Below are 25,904 nucleotides of genomic sequence, written 5' to 3' on the forward strand. Positions count from 1 at the left end.
TTTTAACGATCAAATGAAATTGTACGTGCGACGCTATTTGAAATTGACCAGTGTGAAATTGAAATTGAGATCGATTGACTTAAAATTAAACGAGTATTAATTAATAATCAACTTCGTCTTAAGCGTTTATCTAACAATTATCACGGACAAAGAGCTTACATTAAATTTCAATTTCAAGATCAATTTGAGATTGGAAATCAAGTAGCTTAAAATTACGCAGAATTAATTATAATCAACGCGCATTAATCGTAATTAACTTCGCTTTAAGTGTTTATTTAGTAATTACCACGGATCAAAAGTTTCTGCGTTTTAACGATCAAATGAAATTGTACGTGCGACGCTATTTGAAATTGACCAATGTGAAATTGAAACTGAGATCGATTGACTTAAAATTACACGGGTATTAATTAATAATCAACTTCGTCTTAAGCGTTTATCTAACAATTATCACGGACAAAGAGCTTGCATTAAATTTCAATTTCAAGATCAATTTGAAACTGGAAATCAAGTAGCTTAAAATTACGCGGAATTAATTATAATCAACGCGCATTAATCGTAATCAATTCGCTTTAAGCGTTTATTTAATAATTACCACGGATCAAAAGTTTCTGCGTTTTAACGATCAAATGAAATTGTACGTGCGACGCTATTTGAAATTGACCAATGTGAAATTGAAATTGAGATCGACTGACTTAAAATTAAACGAGTATTAATTAATAATCAACTTCGCCTTAAGCGTTTATCTAACAATTATCACGGACAAAGAGCTTACATTAAATTTCAATTTCAAGATCAATTTGAAATTGGAAATCAAATAGCTTAAAATTACGCAGAATTAATTACAATCAACGTGCATTAAACGTAATCAACTTCGCCTTAAATGTTCATCCAATAATTGCAATAAATAGAAAGCTTCTATGTTTCAACAATAAAATGAAATTACACATGCGACGCAGTTTGAAATTGGAGATCAACTGACTTAAAATTACGTGGGTATTAATTATAGCATTTCATTCGTATCACATCATTAAATGATATATTTAGTATCCTTTCAACAGTTGTTTGCCAATTTCGTCGTAGTTAATTTTCTACAGGAACGTTAAAGACATTCATATAATTGTTTGTTTCTTTTATACGAATTGCTCGACTGTCGGAAGCGTTCGAGAAATCGTGAGCATCGATTTTTAGACGACCCTGTATAACTAAATGCAATTTATTCGCTAGAGATCCTAATATGGAAACCTGTCATTGGTGCGATCAGTATGTTTTTATGTATGCAATATGCATATGTGAGAAGTGAAAACAAGAGCGTGATCGATACAACGATATCAAAGGAATCGTACGTCCACAATGCAGGCGGTATCATATTTTATATCGTAACAATGTGTCAGATCAGCTGATCTTTCTTTTCTAATCAGAGAATCGTCGTCCTGTGTTAGCTATATCAGATATAGTAATTTGTTGGCAACTTTTTTAGAAATTTCTCTGCAACAAAGTTATCGAGTTATTCGAATTTCGACACTTGTTGATATCATCAAGTACAACGTAAAGTTCTATGAAAAGATTATAGTAATTATCCAAGTGATGAATTGAAAGGAAAAAACACCATAATAAATGAAAGTCGAATAACTCGTCTGGAATTTATATATAGTCTACACCTAGAGTTTATCGAAAAAAAATATCACTGAAGCAATAAATAAGATGTTTATAGGGAAAATAGCGGACAAGCGAATTACTTTAGATGTAGGAAATTTATTTTTATTTCACCTCGCTTTTACGAGTAGAGTAAACGAGATTTTTATTTTATCGCGTTTATTTACTTTTTAAATAGTTCGAAGTAGGTAGTGGCGTAGCAAAGAAAAATATTCGTGTCTTCTGAAAGAAACTTCTTATTTATACTTGATGGGCACTTTCTTATAAACGATATAAATCCTAGGAAAGCTTTCCCTTTGAGTAAAGTTAGGAGCTAGAAGTAAAAGTTCATCCGTTCCAACTTTAAAGCGTAAGACGCAACGTGAAAGCTTTCCTGTACCCTCGCAACATTGGTAAAACTATTTTTAAAACGAAGTTACACGCTTCTAACTTTCCGAAAGAAGGTATTACATTTCGCCATGTATATTTCACACCGTAAAAATACCAGAAAATCTATATTTAGCAGACTTCACAAGGCATTCAATTCAATTCAATCAATTTGCCATGAATAATTCTCTCACGTATCTCTGCTGTGATATATTCCCATCTGTAACTTTTACATTCTGAAATTGCAAACTTCTTTTTCGTTTATAATTTACCTGTGAAAGATAAATTCTAATTTTCTATGAAATATCGTGACTCGCGAAATTGTTTGATTACTTTTATTACACAAGACAATTTTTATGAATGTATTATGTGTGTTCTAGTGTTGCGTTAGTACTGCAATGGGACACGAATCTCGAAATTACGTTAATACTGATGAGGTTTTATGTCTCAAAATAGAGAGAGCAAACGCAAAAGCAAGAGCAAATGAATGTATTATAGAAATTCTTTATTCAGAAATATTAGAAATTACCATTTCCACTGGTTTCTATCCTGTATGATAATGTATTGATAGATGGATTTATTACAGTAGATTAAACAGAAAACGATGATTATTTAACTTGAACTTAATGCAGTAATGTGATATCACAACTCTCGATTAACGACTCTTCACTCTTCACTCTCCGGTGGCTAACTGAACGATCAACGACTGCGATAGCGAAATACATTGATAGCCGTTAGGCTTAGGGTCGGAAGTTTTCCGACCATTTCGGCTTTTGCGCTTTATCGTCCACGTTGTCTGCATGTCGGCGATCTTTTCGCGGTACTATTGGGTTGGCAACTAAGTGATTGCGGATTTTGTCAATACCACCTAATGACAAAATCCGCAATCACTTAGTTGCCAACATATAATAGAGACGAAAGAAGCCGCTGTAAAGAGAATCGTTGTGCCAAAAACTAAACACCCATATTAAAACCTGTTTGAATCTATGGGATCCAACTATGGGGAAGAGCGAGTAATTGCAACATAGAAATTCTTCAACGATTCCTATCAAAAGCTCTAAGATCCTTAATAGATGCACCTTGGTATGTTACCAATGAAACAATACGTCGCGACCTTAAGATACCTACAGTTAAAGAAGAAATATCCAAATTCAGTAATAGATAATAAGAATTAGCAGCCACCAAAACCTACTAGTTACTCAATTACTCGACACGACGGATCAGATCCGCAGGCTAAGGACACATTACCCTCTAGATTTAAACATTAGATTCAGCTAGAACCAAACATACGGTAATCATTTATTATTCACGTTATAATACCACGCCGGAATAATTTACTTATAATTCTCAATGAGAATTGATTGTAAACTACTTCCAAATAAAAAAAAAATTAAACACTAGAGAAGATGTAGAGTTTTCCTAGAAGTGAGGCCCACTTCGACAAATACCTCAATTAGTTTGGAAATACACATAAAAATTGCAGAATGTTCACTACAAGTAAATATATCTTATATATATACATGTATATTTGTGTATATATTTCAATATTTTAACGTTTCTGCCTTGTTTCAAACTATAGTAATAAAATCATGATACTCGTATCTTCAATCCGATATTGACGTGGTTGTAAAGTGTTTTATAGAAATAAATTCAAATACGTACATTCTCGTGGTACGAGGTATAAAGCAATTCATTGAAAAATTCAGTCACGTATTGATGCTTCAACAAATACAAATTTGTATGTAGGTAGGTTTGTATGCGCAACTCGCTGTAGAATACGGATTGTTTCTTCAATGATATGCACTAGTATACTTGTAATTTTTTACGTGACCGATACGGCTTGTGCTGCATGAGAATCCACGAGGCAATAAAAAGGTAACATCTGTTATCGTTGTTTCTATTGCGTATTTGTGCATATAACAGGCATTTATTATTGCCAGATAGTACACCTGTAGCGATACATCTGCAAGATTGTTACATTTCCATCGTGTTTCCTTCAATTTTCTCACTCCTATATAATCAACAAAGACACACGATGAAAATATTATTTTCCTCGGTTATTTTTTCCATTTAGTTTTTGATAATATTGGAAGATATTTCATTTCTCGTATTTATACTTTTAAGACTGACGTATGATCACTGGTAACTATATTACTATCTTATCGTACTTTTACCATATTTCCTTTTATTTTTTCTCTTATGTATAATCAACAAAGTCACACGATAAAAATATTATTTTCCTCGATTATTTTTTTCCATTTAGTTCTTAATAATATTGGAAGATATTTCATTTCTCGTATTTATACATTTGAGATTGACGTGTGATCATTGGTAACTATATTACTATCTTATCGTTCTTTTACCGTATTTCCTTTTATTTTTTCTCTTATATATAATCAACAAAGTCACGCGATAAAACTATCTTTTTCTTCGACAGATTCGTTAATTTTTTATGATATTCGAAAATATACAAATATATAAAGTGTGTTCACTGTTCAAGATTGATTAGCTCCCAATGTTTTTCTCCTAAACGATAAGTGAAATTAAGAGGAAAAATGAAAGAGGAAAATGATGAATGGTTCAAGGTGAACTACATATTCGCGATAATATCTTTCACGCAAGTGCAAAAAACGCGTGTGTCTTACGCAGTTGCATTATTTTTTTTTTTTTTTTTTTTAATAGAAACCTTCTTTGATGGAAACCTTAAAAAAGATATTAGAGCAACAGAGTCGAAAACTGATCGGTTTAATTTTGATATTTTAACTTTGTAGAATTTTCTCTTTCTCTTTTTTGTATTTTCAATTTTGTAAAATTTATGTGTATGTAAGACAAAGGAAACATAAATACAAAAGTATTTCGTTTTTCACATTAGCGAGACTGAATGTTTGGCTGTGAAAAAGTGTAAACTCAGTGTTAATTTTCTTGTAAGTTTCCACTTTGTCTCTTATTTCTTCTATCAGTCTTGAAGCAACAACGCAGAAAATGTGTTTCAGTCTACAAATATCCGCAACACTGTAGGTTTTTTCATAAAACGACGAGAGGATTCGACGTATGCAAAACGCACACAGATCTTTACGCTTGCGAAAAAAATACTGTGAATATGTTGTTCGTTTTGAACCATTCATTCATTCCTCTTATCGTTTACGAGAAAAACGATCTAACAACGTGAACAGTGAACACCCTGTATATAAATTAAAATTCTGTGCCGGTGAAACGAACGCGACGAAAACATTGTCGGTGATTTGTACATGTCGGCGAATAAACAATGTGGGTGAAACTGGTGTCAGTCAAACTGGTGTCGATGTAAATTTTGTCGGCGAAATGATTGTCGGTAATCACACACCAAGCCGTCCATCTGCATGTGCTAGAAAGGAAGATGTCGGTTTTTTAGATAGAATACTTTACATATGATATTTACTTACTAGCACGAACAATATAATTGCTTTACATTGAAACATATATTTTTTCACTTCTATTTATTCATTTTATCTGTTATTTTTATTTTATTTATGTTTATTGTTATTTATATACTGTATACCGTATTTGTTGTGTGTTTGTATTAAGACTGATCAGTGTTAAAAATGTAACCAGTTTTACGATACGTACGAAACTGTGTACATCGTAAAACTGTCTGGTTTCTGAACTTTAATTTCTAGGAATGATTACTAAAAAATGAATCCTACCAGTAAAAGTAAATCGCGTAATTTTATACGTTTTTATTGTATCAGCTGTGATTATATCTATCATAAAATAGTAACGCAGATGTTTGAGAACTTACCTACATCTCTTACGTACATCTTACGATATCTGCTGTAGATTAAATTAAATAAAAAAGTTCATTCTTGGACACACGTGTCAGTCCCTGGCGAGCATATCTTTAACAATAACAAAACTCTCAATTTGTTCACGCTTCTTGTTACGATAAATCCAAATCTTACCAGCCATTAGATTTTCGTACAATTTCTTGTCACGCGAGTAGCAAATGAAATTCTTCTAAATTCTACCTGCATAGAACATTCCTTACGATTCGTGTACTTTTAACAAGAGCAGCAGAATCTACATCAATTTACAAGGCAACCTGACGCATAAATACGTACATAGCATATTCATATTCGTCTATAAACTATAGCCATATCTACTCTTTGAAACGATCTGTACAATATCCATTCCATGCTGCTATTAAATAGGTTTTGGAGTTCGATAATTAATTGATTCGCACAGATTCAGTTTTTATATTCTGTATTTCATCAACAGCCATATGAACACACCGGATACACTCAGATAATTAACACATGGCGGACGCCAAAACAAAAGAGCGTCGTTAGAAGTCGTACCAACTTTGCATGTAGGAACTAGTGATCATACCAACCTAATATTTTCCTCAACACATGCATCGTGTTCTGCACCCGCGGTTTTATATTCCGCGTATTGTTCGCTACGAAATAAGGCTTCGATTAGAGTGAAGTGGTCCGTAATAACAGAGGAAAAATACGAAAGCCATCGAAGCGAAGCGAGACGCATACTCGCTCTTATATATTCGCCTGATGTTCCTTTTTCCAGCATTATCGATGCACCGTAAATAAATCACTATACCGTAACGCAGCAAACACAGTTCGCTGCGAGTGGATACTAGAAAACGGTATATAGAAAGAGTATGCGATAAATGAAAAATCATTGACCTAGGATCGGAAATTTTAACGAATCTGATACGCGCACGTTCGAAAAAAGAGAAAAATAACAGCGAATCGAAAGAAAGTACGAAGAAACCAGATTGATATCTGGTATACCGACGACCATGTATTTTGAAGATGGACCAAAGCGAAGACTATTGTTATCGAAGTAAGGTGGAAGGAAATTAGGATGCATCGAATGTTCATGATTGTAGAATTAATTTGCATGCGTTAACCTTACAGCTATTTGCATTGACTTTTGGTTGCAGTTGAAATGTCGAATATTTGGATCTCGAATATTGTCGGTCCGAATAAGAACAATTTCTCCGAATTGCAAGATTTGATTTGACGCTGAATTTATTCTGCTAACACTCCAGTGTTGGTTTATTTATCTTGTTATTACTATTGGTATTACTTCATATAGAATTATTACTATTTGTTATTTACTTATAAGTGTTACGACCGTTCGCGGAGAGACGCGGTCGCTAGGAAAACGCGTCAGCGAGAGGCGTAAATTCTCGCTACGATTATGTTAATCGACGCCGCGAAATAGTCGTTCCCCTGTTTCGGTTAAGATAACAGAGGTGGTTTAATGAATGTAACACTGTATTAACAGGTTAACATAGAATAATATATTTTACAATAATATGATGAATATGTTACAGAAATTTGACTCGACTTTGCAGATATCTCTAGATAAATTCGTTTGCTCGTCAGATTTGTCGAAGTGTCACGTTAGACTCGTCAGAAGGAACTGAACGCCCTTCGATTATTCCTTTGTCTCATTTGGAAGACGACCCCCACTATGCTCGGGTCACGCCACCGCTCGCGCCTATGATCACGTATGCCTCTTCTTGTGTGAAAAACGTAACGGTCAAAAATCGACGTTTCTAGAGCTCGCTGCTTGGCGACAACTATGCTCTCGTCGATACATTGTATATGATCCGGTGGGCAGATAAGAAGGTCTGCCTGCGACGCTGTAGGACCGCGAGCGACGGTTAGAAAATACAGCCTGTGGTAAGCCTCGTGGCGTAACAAACAGTATTTTTCTCGGCAATGTAACAGCGCTCCAGTAAATTATTAATGAAAGGTAGGAAATGTTAAGGGAAGAAATAAAATCGTTAGAGAAAAATCAATGATACAAATGAGTGATACAAATATTTCAAAGTAAAATTCAAAGCTTGTTAACAGAAAAATATCGCAAGTTGTTCGATCAAGGTATATGTTTGTCGTTGCTTTCTGTAACTTTAAGACGCTTCGATCTGAATGATTTGGATCGTGGAAAAATATCTTTAATTCTGTAGAGGACTTGTAGAGGATTATAATATAGGATAACGAGAACTTGCTGTTGCAACCTCTCAAATATATTTAAAATAATTAAATAAATTAATAGATATAAATAATATCGAGAGACGTTCGTACAAACGTATTCGCTAACTCCGAGACAAAACAACAATATGATTTGAATTGTCCTCTACTCATGTGCCGCTACAACCCTTTGAGCGCTATAAGCGTGATATAAAAAACGTATGGATGTTATCCACCTCACATTCTGATGATTTCGTTGAAACAAAAGATATTAATTATCAAACTGGCAAAACAAAGCGAAAACCAAAGTGTGTAGCAGACTACAATGCCTTGATGGACGCAGTTGATAAAATCAATATGATTTTGATTTCACTTCACTGCTTTTGAAAAAGCACAAAATGGTTATAAAAAATATTTTGTCCTCCTCTTAGACCTTGCTATATATAGTGCATATATTCTTTAGAAAAATGCTAATAATAAAACTGGAATACTTGAAAAATTTTCATCTGCTTCTCATAAAAGATATTTTGCAAAAGTACCCACCACACAGAGTGAAGGCTAAAAGAGGAAGAGTTCATTTGGACGACCTTCCCTTTCGGTTAATGGAGAGGCATTTCCCTACATCTGCATAACTAAAGAAAATAATAAACATTCTTCACGACAAAGATGCGCTGTTTGCACTAAACATAATCGCAGGACTGACTCGTGTTACGAATACAAAAAATGTAACATTGGCTTATGTATTGAACCCTGCTTTGATATTTACCATACAATACAAAATTATTAAATTTTCAATTTAAAAGATATAATTTCAAACTTTTATATCGTTCATGTTATTATTGCTTAATGAAATAAATGGTTATTAAGGCTTTCGAGCTCACTACATAATTTATTTTAGTTACAATCGATATATTAGATCATCCCATAAGTTCGTGCCGACTTTTGTGTATACATTTCATGTGTCGATTTATAAACATACGGCGATAAGGGACCAATGCACTTGAGCTTAGCTGATCGAGAACAGGCTAGAGCAGATTTTCGTGAGTATAAGATCGTAATATAGTGAACACAGTGACTTCTAACAGTAAAAAATCATGAGTGAAATGCGTATCCATTTTCGACATCTCATGTTATATGAATTTCGGAAAGGAAGTTCTGCAACAATTGCCACGAAAAACATATGTGCTGTTTACGGAGAAAATGCGCTTTCATCTGGCACCTGTAGGAAGTGGTTCCAACGTTTTAGAGCTGGGAATTTTTGTTTAGAAGACGAGGAACGCTCCGGGCGTCCTCCTCAGACAGACGAAGATAAAATTCGGGATCTTGTTGAAAAATCACGAAGTTTGACAGTTCAAGAGATGTCAAATGTTCTGAAAATACCTAAGACAACGATTCATAGGTGTTTAAAAAAAATAACATATATAACCGCTCGAAAAACGGCACGAACTTATGGGATGACCTATTATTTTGCAATGAAAATTTAGTCTGCTCAACTTACGCTGTTCCGTAAAAAATACGCAGCCCACGGCGCACGCTTAACGTCGGACAACGCAGCGCTCAAAGAGTTAAACAGAATCCAATCGACAGCGTATTGACAAAGCAAAACGTTCTGTGAAATTACTGCGTGACAACTTCTTCCGAGTGCTTCTGCCACAAAAGACATCACGACAAATCTTGGATGGAAAACGTTGCAGCAGCCAGTATGTTCGCTAGACATTTTCCTCCTTTGGATTATTAGATTATTTCTGATCGATGCAACACGCGTTATCCAATATCCACTTCCAATTAGTAGATGAAACACAAATATGACTCGACGACGATTGGCACTTGCCGTAGACGCGACATTTCTCCACGATGGACTTCATTAAAATGGTAACATGACTTGAAATTATAGAAAACAACGGCGTATATTTTGACCGAAAAACTGGCTGTATTTCCTTTTTAATAAATTTTCAATTTCGCTGAAGAATTTAGGTTATTCATTTTTTTATCTAGTAGATAATTCTTAGACACATGATGTACGTTTTGCTTATATCCTTCGCGTTTTTATTATGAAAAATCCATCTTTTATGTATGATGATTCCTTATAGGTTCCTGTGGATCCATGGCAGGTTTGCTCTGAACAATTTGTTTGTAATGTTGTGGATGAGGAACGCATTTGTGTTCGATGTACAGCGACTGATTATAAACACAGCCCTATTTTGAAGTTTGTTGTAATATTAAAACAAAAATCGGTGAAATCGCTTATATAATTTCATATTACAATATGAAAGAAAACAGAAGATACAGCAAACAGTTAAATTTTCTTCTAAAATTGTATTTCTCGTTCTGAACACATATAAACTCAATGTTAATTTCGTTACCTTCTCATTCGATATTTAGTGGATTTTCCTTTATTTTTAATTACTTTTACTAATCTGCCAAGCACGCTATCCGCTAACTTATTTAAAGTTCCGTTTCGAATATCCGCCCAAGTTGCGCGATATTTTTCACAGGTAGCTTCCTCTGATTGTAAACTTTCGTATTCTATCCGGAAATTTTGAAAGCTTCAAAGTCGCTCCAGTCTCGCTGAAAAATTGTCTTTTGTCTCTTATTTCGCCAATGAAAGACAATAATTCGCCATGTACCATTGCTTCGTATCCCATAGCGTTCAATCTACCCTTTACAAACACAACTTCACTGAACAATATTCAGACATGAACAATGGTTTCTTGGAAATATCGAAGAAATAATGCGGAAAATACGTTTGAGTCTGCAATTATTCACAGCACTGTACGCGTAGTACATGTTCAGCGTACGAATCAATAAACTTCGCCAGCGTTCAGAATCTTATTTCGAGCGTTCATTTCCAAGACATAATGATTTCCGTGTATATAACAAACACAAAAGCTGTATCGATGGTACAGTGAATGCAGCGTAGTACTTCGTTATTTATTCAGAATTGTATTCCACACTGATATAGTACACTGATACTGTTCAAAATCTACTAATATACCTCTTGTGCTTTATCGTGCACGCAAGCAAAGCTGCATCCATTCACTGTATCCCTTGGCTATCGACATGATCGTGGCTAATAGTAACTGCGGCTTCGTCAACGTTCACTGTCAACTACTCGTGTGTGTTAAACTTTCTATTTGAATGTACCCTCGATCCCATACAGCTTCGTAAAAAGAATGAAAAGGGTTTAGGTGAAGCAGAGGAGCATGTTACCAACAACAGTACCAGTTTCTCTTCGACATTGTGAACGCGTAGAAATGTTGGGTATTGTTATCCTGTTTTCCAGCTGCTATTTTTCTACAACAGTATGACCAATCTCCTTGCAAAAAGAATCTCGTAATTCAAGTACGCGTACGTTAACGTGTTTTTCGAATGAAATTTTTGCAGATATTTTATGGAATGATTAATTGTCTAATTTGGGAAACACCGAGATATAGACAGTATCAATATGACATGGCCGTGTGTATTTTAGTGCTAATGTTTTACTGCTATTAATGTAAATATTGTGTATGTAAATATTAAACGTAAATATTGTAAAGAAGAATAATTCATCTCAACCGGGATATACACACCCGTCCTTCAATTTACGCGAATGAAAGTGAAAATGCAAATAAAGTTTGTCAGTACAAAAGAAAAAAACGTACACATACAATGACTTACTAGTAATGTCATTAAACGTAATGCGATTGAGTGTACCAGTCGAGGGATCAGTGTACAAATACAGATTAATATTAGAATTATATTATATGTAATATATGTAGAAATTTATATTAGAAATATATTATATATCGTATTATAACATAAATTCTTAACATTAATTTTATCCACCAAAGCATCCACGAATTATATATAACATAAATTCGTAAAATTAATTTTATCCACTGAATCTCCTACGAATTTGATTGTTCAAAATACTTTATGCTGATTTCAAATATTTATCAAGTATTTTCGCTTATTATTTATGACGATATCGCGAATGCTTTTGTATTTGCAAAAGGAAAAGGAAGAGGTAGACAGAATGTACGTAGCGACCTAACGATTTCCTACGTGTATAACGTGATAACTATATTTTAGTGGCGCCTTACCTATATTGATAAAGTTGATCAGTCGCTGCTTCTTTTTGGAAAATATTTTCTTAGAACTGAGGACTCGGAGGCCTCGGGACTGAGAACTGATTTTACATATTTCTTAGCATCTCACAATTTTGCTAGCGATTTATCAATCTTATGACTAATCTAAATGACTCTTCAATTGCACATGCACCAGCTTCCCTAGAAAAATATAAGTAATGATTTCGTGTACCAAATATTACTATCAATAATATAAATCAATAATATAAAAAATATAAATCATAAGGAAACGAATAAGTATATATTCCTTTTCTGCGAGAAAGGTTTTGTCAGCGAGAACAAAGCTAATCTACCAAGACAATTGTCGCGTTTCCACGATATTCTCGTTCCACTATCTCTCAATTATCTCTGAAGCGCCAAAGAAACCGCAACGAAAGCAAACAACAAAGAACGGACGACTTTACGTTTTACGTTTCAACGATACTTCGATAGAGCGCGATGAAATTTCTTTTTCGTCCAGCCGACGACGATTATTTCGACGGGAAAGTGAAGGCGACGGCCGAGTCACATCGTCGTCGAGGGCGAGGGATGAGAAATTGAAATCGATAGGCGAAATTGAATACTTAATTGGACTGGGGGACTCGTCAAATGCATCTACGTAACCTAACGCGCTGCATTACACGCCCCTGACGATATTATACGTGAAAATCAACAGCGCCATCCTAAACGACGCAGCAATACGATATAAATGTGATAACGTTATCGCGATTAACTGTATAGCTGCGTAAACGATATTCTCGTTAACCGTCAAAGCTGCTCGATTTTCGACTGTCAAATTCGTTTCGAATAAAAGAAAATTTTCCAATATCCTGGTAGCGAAATCGCACGTGTCGCTCGATAGAAATTAATCGCATTTTTACGGATGTTACGCACAGTGGCTACTATACGGAAAACTTAGAAAATCGCCACTTAGGAAACTTTTATACACGGTATGTTTTTTTTAAGTACACACACGCGATTACTTCTCTAAGTATCGAAAATACGAGATGTTACGAACAGAGGTTGTATGGTATCGGAGCAGACATAATCCGGTGTAATTAGCTTTTTTGTAGACAGCCAAGTAGAGGTCATACGAAGGTGACACGCTTTTCCTTTTTCTAATGGAATCGTATAGTTTATATAGGTATTTCCTACAAAAAAGAAGTTAACTTATTTGTGTGGAAAAGTTATTTTAGTTTAGAAGATGTTTTAACTTGAATTTGTGAAATTTAACGTTTGAATATGTACAAGGTGTTCCGAAAATTGTGGAGCTTTGTGGGCAGGAGATGAGTACGTTCTTAACGAATATTCAAATTCAGCTTTTTTTAAATGGAGATAATCTTCGGAAGCTTCTTTCCGCTTGTACTAAAATTTTGCAAATAGCTTGTATATTTAGTAAAGAATTAGTGTACTGAAGAATTAGCATATTAAATAGGCGTTGAAAACTATTCCACCGAATGTTGAGACTTGTTCATATAATGGATAATTGGACTCTTTTGTGCAGAAACCTACCTACCTATAATGACCTAAAACCGAGAAAAGTTAGTTTAAACATTTTGATTTTCAACACAATTCAGCTTCGCCTATATCGAGTGTATTTTATTTCTGCTCTTTGTTCCGCAATATTTTTTTCTTTTTCCGTGGCTGATTAAATAGCGTGTAACGTAGTTAATATTATTTTAAATATTGCTTACTTTTTGTGGATTGGTATTATTCAGGAAATTCGATTATTATCCGCATAAAATTCAAGGCGTTCTACGTTGAAGCCATTTGCGACTCTAACAATCCTACTGTCACTAATTGAAATTATCGTAGAAATGTACACAATCTGCTGGAACGAGATGCGTCGTTTCTCGTAAATTTTTAACCCTTTGCACTTGAGAGGCGGTGTTGCACTTCAGAGGTGACAGTCTCTTTATGCTAGATTTCGACATCTCCAATTAATGAGTGCAACATTGCTTCGTAAATTGGTTGCTTACCTCTTTATGTTCTTTGTTAAGAAGTGTAAAGTGTTAGACTTTAAAAATGGAGATAAAATATTTTATCCCATATCCGTCCGAATCATGGCGAAAGTATTATAGTTTAGAAATCCTCAAAAAATGATTGTCAGAAGTGAAATTAGCTCAAATAAAAATGAACTTGGTTTTAAACTGTTGAAAAATGAGATCAATTATATTCAAGAATGCATCTTAGCGAATGCTTCATAAATTATCGTACAAAAAATAAAATACAGAAATTAATATTACAAGATCATATTCTCAAAGATGTAAATATAGATAAACTATTGGAATATGATACTTTTGTAAGTTAATTTGTATATAAAATTTTACGTTAGCTGTGATACACGCGTCACGTACACGCTAAATCATCCAAAGTAGCTGCTACGCTCGACCAAAGAAGTCCTCGAGTGCGAAAGGTTAAGTTTCTCCTCTGACACGAATTTGCCATTCGGCCATAATATCTGTTGAGAATCGTGGATCTTAGTCGCTGAAATAAATGTATAGGAACACTCACATTACATGTAGAAATGATATTAAAATAGTTTCATATTTATATAATATGTGATTTACAAGACACTAGATAGATAAACATTGTACGCGTCTCAGCACTCCTTTTCTCACGCCATCTTTTTCTGCCACCATACGTACGAAACATTGCATTCTTCTGTTTTACGAGACGCTGCGCACGCACATACTTCCACACACTCATACTCATATATGTGTGTCACTTCACGCGGCTAATCCAGTGTAGCACACAAAGGTACACATATCTCAATAATATTGCTAAATAGAAGCGTCTATAATGTTAGGACATTTGTCGCGAGTAACTTTCTTTAGATTTGTTAGAAAATAGATGTGTGTACATCTGTATTGTACGAGCGAGGAATGAAAGAGAGCAAGACGAAAGGAAAACGCCATGAGACGAACGCATCGCGTATGTATTGAACGAATAAGTGTGCAATATACAAATTCATTCCTGTTTGAGATGTGTAAGAGAATAGAGCGGTGTTCGTTAATACTTTATTAGTTAATACTTAATAAGTTATTATGTTCTATATAAATTTTGTATTTAATAAAACGTTATATATTGTTATTATAACAATATCTACCATTTCAAAAGCATTGGACGATTATTATGGGCGATCACGTGGTTTGCAAGCTTCCTGCAAAGTAACTATACAACCAAAAAGGAACTAAGGCTCGATACTTTTAATAATTTTACAATGTAAGGGTCGTTGTATATGTTGGAAATTTTTAGATAACAGGTGTGTTTAACTAATCTTTCGTAATTTTGAAGATTGGTTCTACATAACAGAGTTCAACTGTCTGTTTAAACTCTTTTCCGAGAATGATGAAGCGTATGGAAATAATAGTTATTAATAATACTTATCTAGCTTTGGAAACACATTCGCACGCTCCATTAACGCTAAACAATTGCAAACGATAAATCATCGATCTTTCTTATATCTATGAGATAGCTATCGCAAGTATGCAACAAGGTTGTTATCCGATTTCTCGTTGCATGCGATAAATCATTGGGAAAGAATAGTAACCAGGTTGCCAGTATCGATATCCCGCGGTACGCGTCGCCGATGATTAATATTCATCGTTCTGCGGATGCTTAGAGCGCGATGCCATACGCTACAAGATAAACGATCAGCGAAAAGCGCGCCGCACAAAGCGCTTGCAAGAATATTGACCTATCTAGAATGCGAACTGCAAGGCGTCGCCGTTGCATATTCAACCGAGCTATCGAACTCGAATGCGTGTGATGGGCCACGTGCTTCCTGCATCGGCCTTTGTCACGTGAATCTCACAGTCGCGTCGCGTTATCCATCGTCGTGAGATCGATGACGCCTGCCTGGTCGAGCAAGCCCGTGTTCATCCAGATCAATGTATTAGGTTGTCCGAAAAGTTTCTTTCGTTTTATAAGGGAATAATAGACGCACAATGTTTTTTGTTTTATATTAGTTTATTGAACTATGCACGAATATAATAATAGAAATAGAACGAAATGGATCATACCTAATTCAATAAAATAATATTTTTTTTTTATTTATTTATTTATTAAAATTACAATCAATTCTCGCGTTGAGAATTTTCAGTAATTTTTCTGGCGTGGCGCAGTGACATGGCTGATTATTTATAATAAGTTAATACTTATTATAGATAAGTATAATTTATAACTGAGTGTTATAAATAGGTGAATATTACTTAATTTAGGTAACTAATTGAATCTAGCGTTTAGGTCTAGCGGGTAGTGCCTCTTCAGCCTGCGAATCTGGTCCGTCGTATCAAGTAGCTCAGTGATTAGGGGGTTTCGGTGTTTGTTGACTCTTGCTATATCTGTCGCTAATAAAATAATATAAAACAGAAATTGTTGTTCATCTATTATCACCTTATGAAACGAAAGAAACTTTTCGGACAACCTAATATCATAATCTGGAATACGTACGTGTAACAGCACAGTATAATATTTATAATATTATAAATACATATAAAAAAATCGTACAATATAAATCATTCGAGATATTAAAGTTCCATCGCCTTTTAATAATACTTTTATCGATACAATCGCGTGATGTAATCTTCAACAAGTCATCTTTTCGTCACTTCGTCATCTGTTTCAGAAGTTACATATATCAGGGCTTCTTCTAATTTCATTTAGGATTTTCATAGTTCGATTTTATACGTCGATTTTATACTCTTGGCCTTCGCTATTTTTATACGGACATGCAATTACCGATCGAATTTATTCTCAAACTCCTACTTTTTTCATAATTCGATGGAATATCTTTGTCTCGAAAGCACAATTGTCCGTGAACGACTTTCAGTTGTTAATGGTTTTCTTCTGCGGCTATTGTCGTCTCGCTTTTAAAGAAAACTGATTTTCATAGAGCGCCAGAGCAATTCTTGTCGTCGCTATAAGACTAAGGAAGACCGAGAACCGCGTTAAAGCGATGCAGTCATTTAGAAGCGAACGAACAAAGCCTGGGAAATTGCTTGCAAATCTCGGAATAAAATACGATACAGGCTCTACAAATTTGCAATTATCTAGAAGGTTTAGAGGATTTAAGCAATTAAATTATCGAATGCAATGCTACTAGAATACAGAGTGTCTCTCGCGAAGCAATGTGACGTTAAACTTACACACGCAAAAAGAAAAGATTAAATTATATAATAAATTCTGTATTTCTGCATTTACAGAAGAGTTATAGCTGTATATACAGGGTGGTTGGTAACTGGTGGTACAAGTGGAAAGGGGGCGATTCTACGCGATAAAAGAAGTCGAAAATATAGAATAAAAATTTTTCGTTTGAGGCTTTGTTTTCGAGAAAATCGACTTTGAATTTTCGCTCGGTACGCGTGCACTTTATCACGTCTCGTTATAACGTCTCGATGGAAAAATTGAAAAAAAAAATTTTTTATTCTATATTTTCAACTTCTTTTTTACCAACCACCCTGTATATATATATATGATCTAAAGATTTGTAAGATTCTTTAACACATTTTACAATTCCCTTTCAATCTTAACATTATTTAAGGTGGATATAATTTATTTAGATCTTCCAGCTATATTTTTGTTTACTTATTTTGTCTATTTCTTGCCATTTTTTAATTCTTCGAATTATAATACAAGTGTAAAAGAAATTAATTTTCATTGGCACATACTGTAGATACTAATCGAGTTTTTATTATTCTTCGTTATTTTCTAATTATTCTTGTTATCTGATAGTATCATGAAGCGTTATGATAGTTTCCCAAAAATTGCAAGGAACGTTTAATGTAACACATTATAGAATTAACAAATTATAATTATATAATTAATAGTGAATTATAGAAATATTCGTGAGAAGTTGCGATTATTATTTAGAAATTTAATAAAATCTGTAAAACAATACATATATCTGTATTTAACAATTAATATATAAAATCAATATATTATATTTCCTTTGTTTATTACGCGGTTTCGATCACATTTCGTACAGAATCTACGTGTCAGCGGAAACACGGTTCAATTCCTCTTTTACGACGGCTGTTCATCTATCTTCGAATTGAAATCTTCGTAGGGTAGAATTCTTATCATCCACGATAAATAAAATGTTTCAATATTCCTCTGAATCTGATATTTCGTCCAAATATTGAAAGTTATACATATTTCGAACGACAAAATATCTTCGATGTCCGTGATTTTACTATTTGCAAAATATATGTCCTTGTAAATTCGCAAATATCTTTCAACAATGTAATAATGTGAGGAAATTTTATGTGCTAAAATATGTTCGTGCCTGTAATATTTTAAATTATTCATGCTTACAGAAACATAACTAAAACTTAAAAAATAAAGAAATCGATATTTCGAAAGCTAATTGCATTAATAACAAGCGAAAATTATCTTCATATTGGGTCAAGAAATGTTTACCAATAACTTCGTTATTGATAGAATTATCATTAACAAAATAATTAGAAACATCGAGTCTTCTCCCATCTATTAGGCATTTTCATCGAGATGCTCGAAAAGCGGGAAAATGGGTTAATGTTCGAGATACAGAATATATTTATATACAGCTAAAAATTACCTTTCATCAACTATAAACAATATAATATATAATATAATATATTTTAACTATTAACTGTATAATATTAAAAATATATTATACTAACTATTATAAAAATATATTAACTATTAACTGTATAATAATAAAACTGCATAAACCGATCGACTTGTAGATTTCCATTTCTGATTCTTCGTAATTTCATTATCTACATACATATTATACATGTTATTTATGCTATAAGTGAGATATCCATTCACTTTTAGAATTTTCTATTAACTATTAACTGTATAATAATAAAATTGCTTAAACCGATCGACTTGTAGATTTTCATTTCTGATTCTTCGTAACTTCATTATCTATATACATATTATACATGTTATGTATAACTGATATCCATTCACTTGTAGACTTTTCTATTAATTATTAACTGTATAATATTAAAAATATATTATATTAATTATTATAAAAATATATTAACTATTAACTGTATAATAATAAAACTGTATAAACCGATCGACTTGTAGATTTCCATTTCTGATTCTTCGTAACTTCATTATCTATATACATATTATACATGTTATGTATAACTGATATCCATTCACTTGTAGACTTTTCTATTAATTATTAACTGTATAATATTAAAAATATATTATATTAATTATTATAAAAATATATTAACTATTAACTGTATAATAATAAAACTGTATAAACCGATCGACTTGTAGATTTCCATTTCTGATTCTTCGTAACTTCATTATCTATATACATATTATACATGTTATGTATAACTGATATCCATTCACTTGTAGACTTTTCTATTAATTATTAATTGTATAATACTAAAAATATATTATATTAACTATTATAAAAATATATTAAATATTAACTGTATAATAATAAAACTGCATAAACCGATCGACTTGTAGATTTCCATTTCTGATTCTTCGTAACTTCATTATCTATATACATATTATACATGTTATTTATGCTATAAGTGAGATATCCATTCACTTTTAGAATTTTCTATTAACTATTAACTGTATAATAATAAAATTGCTTAAACCGATCGACTTGTAGCCTTCCACTTTTGATTCTTCGTAATTTATATATCTATATATCTATATATATTCTATATATCTATATATCTATTGTAGACTTTTCTCTCTTCTTCTTCCTACCTTCGTTAATTACATATACTATAAATATTATAAATACTATTTACTATATATACTACAAATAAGACACACGTTAACCTGGAGAATTTTTCCTTGACTTTTCATAGCTTCCTTAACTATATATAGTATAAACGATATATACATTGATTTCTATACTTTCTTCTTCCACTTTTCATGACTTCATTAATCAAGACTATTATTTATCGCAGGACGGCCACGCTGACGAGCGCAGAGGACCTAGCGAATGTAGGAAGCCCGCTGAGGGAAGCTTCGCCGCGGCCGGAAGTACGAGTAGTCGCTCCATCGCATCGACCGCCTCCTGCCCTCGCCACGGTCAACAACACGAACAACGCCAGTAACGGATCTGCGAATCGCAAATCGGTCAGCATACTGCTGCCCGAGCAGTCGAGTGGATGACCCGAGCAGCAGCACGGCTTTGTGCATCGTTGCGACAAGGAGCCGCCATCGATTTAGGAATCCAGCAAAAGAAAAGCGGCCGCTACGGCAACGAAGAGAAAGGCGGAAGCAACGATGACGAGGCTCGATTGCGCGACGAACACCCGGCATCCGAGATTTGTCGGACGATCGTGGTGCTCGAGTTTCGAAAGCGGCAAGCATCGGTCACGGCGTGATGCCCGCTTCCAGCCAGATCTGGCTGCCACGCCGTGACGATGATCGCGCGCAATTACCACGGCCATTCGTTCTTGGCAGTCAGATCTCTGTCGCGAGCAAGGGGTTCGGCGATATCAGACTCCGCGGCTGTGTGAATTAAAACGGAGTAGACGGCCGGACGAGCTAAGTTAATTCGCGTTATTGGCAAACGTTCGACCATCGGCATCGCCCCGCCAGCCCAAATTGCTGGATAATTCACGCTGCCGGCGTGATAGCCGAGACAACGACAATTTGTCCAACCGTAGTCGCTTTCAAACTGCTACTAGTTCGTTCGTTTTATGTCTCGTAGATCGGCCCGTCTTCCTTCTTTTTCTTTTTTCTCCCTTTCGTTTCTTTCGGTTCGAGCCAGCACAGCGCTGCTATTTCTGTCGCATCGTGAAGACCACGAGGGGAAACATGATGAGTCGATTCGAAGGACGCTTGTAAGTGGCAAAGATTCGAGAGTCTTGACTTCTTAGTGGAATACGTTGCCCGTACTAATGAAAACACTGCAGTGTGCAGTTTAAGAGCAAATTGATTCATTGTTTCTTGGTGTATGTCGGTTATTCAATCGATGAAATTGAGTTTGCTTTACAACCGAGAGGAGGAGCACGTAAAATTTCGATCAAATTAGTACATAAAGTTTCTTTTCCTCTTTGAAAAACTTGTTTCTTGCCACTCGCAGTGTTTTCTACAAGCGCTCTTCAATCTTTCTTACTTTCCTGTTGCGTCGCTTGACCATACGAAACAATTGAAAAACAGGCAGCCTGTGAGATTCGAAGACGCAAGTCTTTCGAAGATAGAACACAAATCTTAGAGAATACTAGTTGAACTTGCTTGATATCGATCTGCGTAACCGAGGTTATTTTTTAAATGCTCGGGAAGATAAGAAAAAGTCGTATCTCATTCTAGAATCAAATATGAAACTGATCGACAACGTATTGAATTAAAAAATTTCTCTTCTATGACAGACTTATCATGTTTCTCATCTGTGGCCTTTACGCGTATACGTGGTACGAAGGAGAAGCGTATCGAATTGCGAGGATTCTTATCAAAATCTGACCCACAAGATGCGTCTACCTTCTTTGAAAAAGCGAGACGATTAACAATTTGCCGAGACGCAACGCGTGCTACGTCGTTGCCAACATCTCTGTAGCTGGAACGCTTTGTAGCGTCGTGTCTCTTGGTGAGACGTAATTTGTTAAACCTCGCGTGATTGGACACCGTATAAATTTAAGAAACACGATCATGTCATACGAGATACTAACGCGGACCTCTTTGTCTCTTGTTCGCTTGGAAAAGTAATTTTTTTCGAGTTACGTCGCTGGCTCTTCGAACGTGGAAGGTAGACGAATAGATGGGACAAACAAGAAATTCCGACTACTCGACAGCGCGACACGCAAAAGTCAGATTCCCTGTATTTAGAGTAATCTGCGTTCATCGATCGTCCAAGTTTAATTCTTTCGCAGTGTAAGAACACAACGAAGAGTCCCAAATTTCAAACCTAGACAGCTTCTTCATTAGATAATTAACGTTAAGCAAAGCGCGTGTTTACAGCGAAACTTTTTGGAACTCAAGATTTTACCAAGAAAAAATTGTACCTAAGATTTGTAAATTTATTTACAAAGCGTACTGTATCGACGCAAACGATACGAGAAGCAATTTTCACATTTCTGTCTTCGATATCGTCAAAATACACAGAGTTGAGATACGAAACTGTATCTCGTATGCCGAAAACTATCTGCCAGCTTGTCGACGTTTACATTGTGAAAGGGTTAAGCTGGCCCTATCGATCGAAAGGAACTCGCGCGATATTTCGAAAGATTCCTCTCTCGCAAGATTCTCGTTTCAAGCCAAGCGAGAGACCGAGTCGGCCATTCTCTGCGCGAAAGTCCGCGGAAGCTTCGAAACGACGGTCTTCAAGAACAGGAATTGAGATCGCGAATGGATAGGATTTCGTCGAAATCGATCGCCTGTCGTTAGCCGACACGAAATGCAAAACATCGACGCGTTGACCCTTCGGCTGCGTCTTCGCTGAAGCAACGACGAGGACCTGTCGATCTATGTTTGTGGAAGATGTGGCGCTCGTTGTCCAATGTCTCTGTCAGTAACGAAAGTTGTTGCTTGTTGCCCATTTCCAAAGATCAGAGGAAAATAAGAAACGCGTAGCAAAACGTGTGGACAACGTGATTCTACCAGTTGACGTTCGTTGGCGATTACTTGGAACACGCAGCAACAACAGGCAACAACAGGAGGTTCCTCGTTGTGTTGCTTCGGCGGAGACGTGGCTTTTGGCTTTGGACCTAAGCGTACAACGCATAAACCTTGCCTTCGTTCTGTTTGTAATTTTTAACGAACAATTCCACGATGTTTGCGTAACGCTGTACGTAGAATCGCTTCGGATATCCCTCGCTTTCCTCGTTGAATTTCACGGCGATGATTCGGATAATCGGCTGATCCGATCAGTGCGAAACCTTTCATTTGTAATCGCTTGTAACGCTTCTTGAAGACGATGGCGAATAAGAATTCAACCGTGTAGTTTAAGTTTCTAAAGCCAGTATTAATGGATCGTTGGTAAATTTCCGCGTCGCTACGAAGACGAAGAATCGAGCGGTTTAAATGTTCATGCTCACTGACAATCTACCGGACGAGTATCTGAATCAGCTTGTTTTCGTGTTCGATTGCACGCCGAGACAAGAATACGGGAAACTGGGATATATCTGCAGAAAGATCGCAAAATTGTCGAGAAGCCAGATACAATGTCGAAACGAATTACTCCTCTGTTCGAGTCGAACGATTTTAACACTAGAATTCCCAGAGTGGCGAAAATGACCAATTTACGATCCTTTAGAAATAATTCTGTAGATTGGCGAAGCAGTAGTTTTGGAATTTCCAGTGATTCTTTGTAAAATGTATGGACAAAGTGGCCTTTTGCCTCCAATTATGTACAATTTTCTATATCTGTTACTTTCGCTCCTTTGGTACAGGTCTCATACTTGATCGTGGGTTGTTCTAGTGTTAAAGAATTCGAAGTACGATGGACGTGATACTGTCGAATGTACTCAACGTTTCCCCATCAGAACTTTAGATACGACAATCAATGGACCCCGAGGAATCATTCGCAACGAATTGATCCGTTCTTCGTTGCGACCACTAGACTGGCCATGTGCTTTCGAAAAAGAGCGGCGGGAAAGTTGCGCGAGATTAGGAAAAAAAAAGAGATTTCGAGAAATCGAAGGAAATCCATGCTTATACATTCGCAAAGAAACATCGATTGCTATTCGACTGTATGTAAACTTATAAATGTCATTCCACTGTTGCTGCAGCAAGTTGCGTCGAAGATGAGAAATCGATTTTACACGGTGCATTCGTGATTTACTTAGAATAGTTGAACGTTCCGCGACGATAGAAGAATATTGTTCTCCGTTTGTTTCAGCATCGGTACAATAAACGTTCTTACGTGTGTAAGAATAATAATCGAGTCGTTGCGCCGATATGACTCGCGCGTCATCGTCGAACATGCGTCTGCGAAAAAGCACGACGCGAACGAAACGTGCTCAGAAATTAGATTAAAAGGCAGTTTTCTCTGATGAAGAAAAGCAAAGGAGAGAAAAAGAAGAATGAACATCAGCAGAGGTCTATAAAGATAGTCGAACGATGGAGGAAGAACGTTTCAAACTCTTTTGTTCGTCACATTTTAGATAAATTAACGAATTTCACCATCTTGATAAGATCTAGCGCTATCTTTGCCCACGATAATACACCACACATACACACAAATAACGCTTAGGTGAAATTAATCGAGAAAAAGAGACTTCTAGGATTCGTTGAAAAATTCCTTCGATGGTGCTTCGTGGATTAGTGCTTTGATGAAAAATTAAATCGAAGACACATGGTTGGACGACTACTTCGAGTAGGAAATTATCGTGGGCTCTAATTACACGTATAGTCTTTAAGATTCTAGACTTAAGATAACGCATACGAGTCGCTCACGATTCGCCTGTCTGCTCGGTGGCCGCGATCAGCTGGAAGCTGCTAAGAAATTAGCTCGACCGATCGCCTAAGTTTTAGCTTCGCCAGACCAACAGCACGTTCTCTCGATTGGCCGGAACTTGCGTTCGACTCGATATTCGGCTTTTAATCGCCAAAGGGCAATTGGAACCGCGACCGAGCAGACACCAGCAGATTTTAAATAAGACTCTAGTCCTGTAAATACGTAGCTAGACGAAAGGTGAAACGAGAAAACGATCGGTGGAACTGTTGGCCTGAGAACATAATCTTGAGACACGAAGTGTAAAATGTTTGTGGTTCGCATGGAGATTAAGCCGTCACTTTGTATCTTGAATTTTGCAAAACAAGCTATTCCACTCTGACGACTGGTCGCGACCGTTTCGTCGAATGACGAGGTTCGTAAGCGAGGAAGGCAATTTCGAAGACCGAAATTTCGCTCGATCAACCGAACAAAATATAAATATAAAATGGAAGAATTATAATTTGAGAATGCTTGCAACTGCAGAGGAGCGCGTAATATTTAAAATCCAAAATCGACTAATATAATTTCATTATTTTTGTCGGGTGCTTTGTGCGAGCATGTACGTCATCTACTGATTCTTCTAATTTAACTACATTGGTTACTACGTGCAGGTGAATTAAGTTTATCGACTCTGCAACCGCGGGCGATTTTCCGAATTTCCCTTACAGAACCGCGAACGAGCTTTTGGTCTATGCTGTATTTTAGTCCGTATCTTCTCTAGTTTATCGTATGAAAATTTTCAATAGTATACAAAAATAATGTCTTTTTCTTTTTCTTCCATTCTGCGTATCAAAGATCCCGCCACGAGATCTAAACGCCCCGAACGAGAGTTTATCTTTTGCACCAGAAGCGTTATTTCATACAATACACGCGTCTGTTGCGAGAAATCTAATTCTTAAAGACACAGTCGATGAGATATAACGTACGTTCAAATACGAAACACGATTGAACCCAGGAGAAGTATCGTTTAGCATTGCTCGGATGTTGCACAAACTCGAAGCAACACGATGATCGCGTGGAACGCGATTTCCACGTCGCCCGCGGTTGGACGGTCGAACACGCTCGTAAACAGATACATTTTCCATCAAAAATACATCTCCATGCTGTCGTACATATATCGTTGCTCAAGAACAAGAGAAAAAAAAGAAAGAAAGAAAAAAACAAGCTGATACGTTCGAGTGGGCCGAGAGGATCAAAGCTGCTTTACCAACTGCATTTAATCCCGCGCGATCGTGCAGAATCCGGCCGCTAGCCACAAACATGTTACGGAAGAGGAAGAACACTGGTTTCTGATATATCCGACAATATATTTACATTAATCGTAACGGTCTAGTACACGTTCTCGTATGTAGCTCGCTGTATGGCGATTGTTCATGCACCCGT

The 25,904-nt window shown here is 35.7% G+C and overlaps 1 protein-coding gene and 1 long non-coding RNA gene across 5 annotated transcripts in view; one reads left to right on the forward strand and one right to left on the reverse strand.

The window, feature by feature from the left end:
* LOC117214943 overlaps positions 1-25,678 on the forward strand; it is a 215,204-nt gene extending 189,526 nt beyond the window's left edge. For all 4 annotated transcript variants that reach the window (XM_033461322.1, XM_033461321.1, XM_033461324.1 and 1 more), the window contains exon 6: positions 20,047-25,678. In XM_033461322.1, coding sequence (XP_033317213.1) covers positions 20,047-20,254 — 208 coding nt within the window. In that variant the 3' untranslated portion in view covers positions 20,255-25,678. The remainder of the gene's footprint in view (positions 1-20,046) is intronic.
* Positions 10,921-13,400, reverse strand: LOC117214950. Its single transcript, XR_004488985.1, has 3 exons — positions 13,122-13,400; positions 12,080-12,265; positions 10,921-11,291 (listed from the first exon to the last, which is right to left on the reverse strand). It is a non-coding gene; the product is annotated as an uncharacterized LOC117214950 (long non-coding RNA).
* Positions 25,679-25,904: the final 226 nt, after the last annotated feature.

The sequence above is a fragment of the Bombus bifarius genome, unplaced genomic scaffold (assembly GCF_011952205.1).
Source record: "Bombus bifarius isolate JDL3187 unplaced genomic scaffold, Bbif_JDL3187 scf7180000009275, whole genome shotgun sequence".
Taxonomy (NCBI): domain Eukaryota; kingdom Metazoa; phylum Arthropoda; class Insecta; order Hymenoptera; family Apidae; genus Bombus; species Bombus bifarius.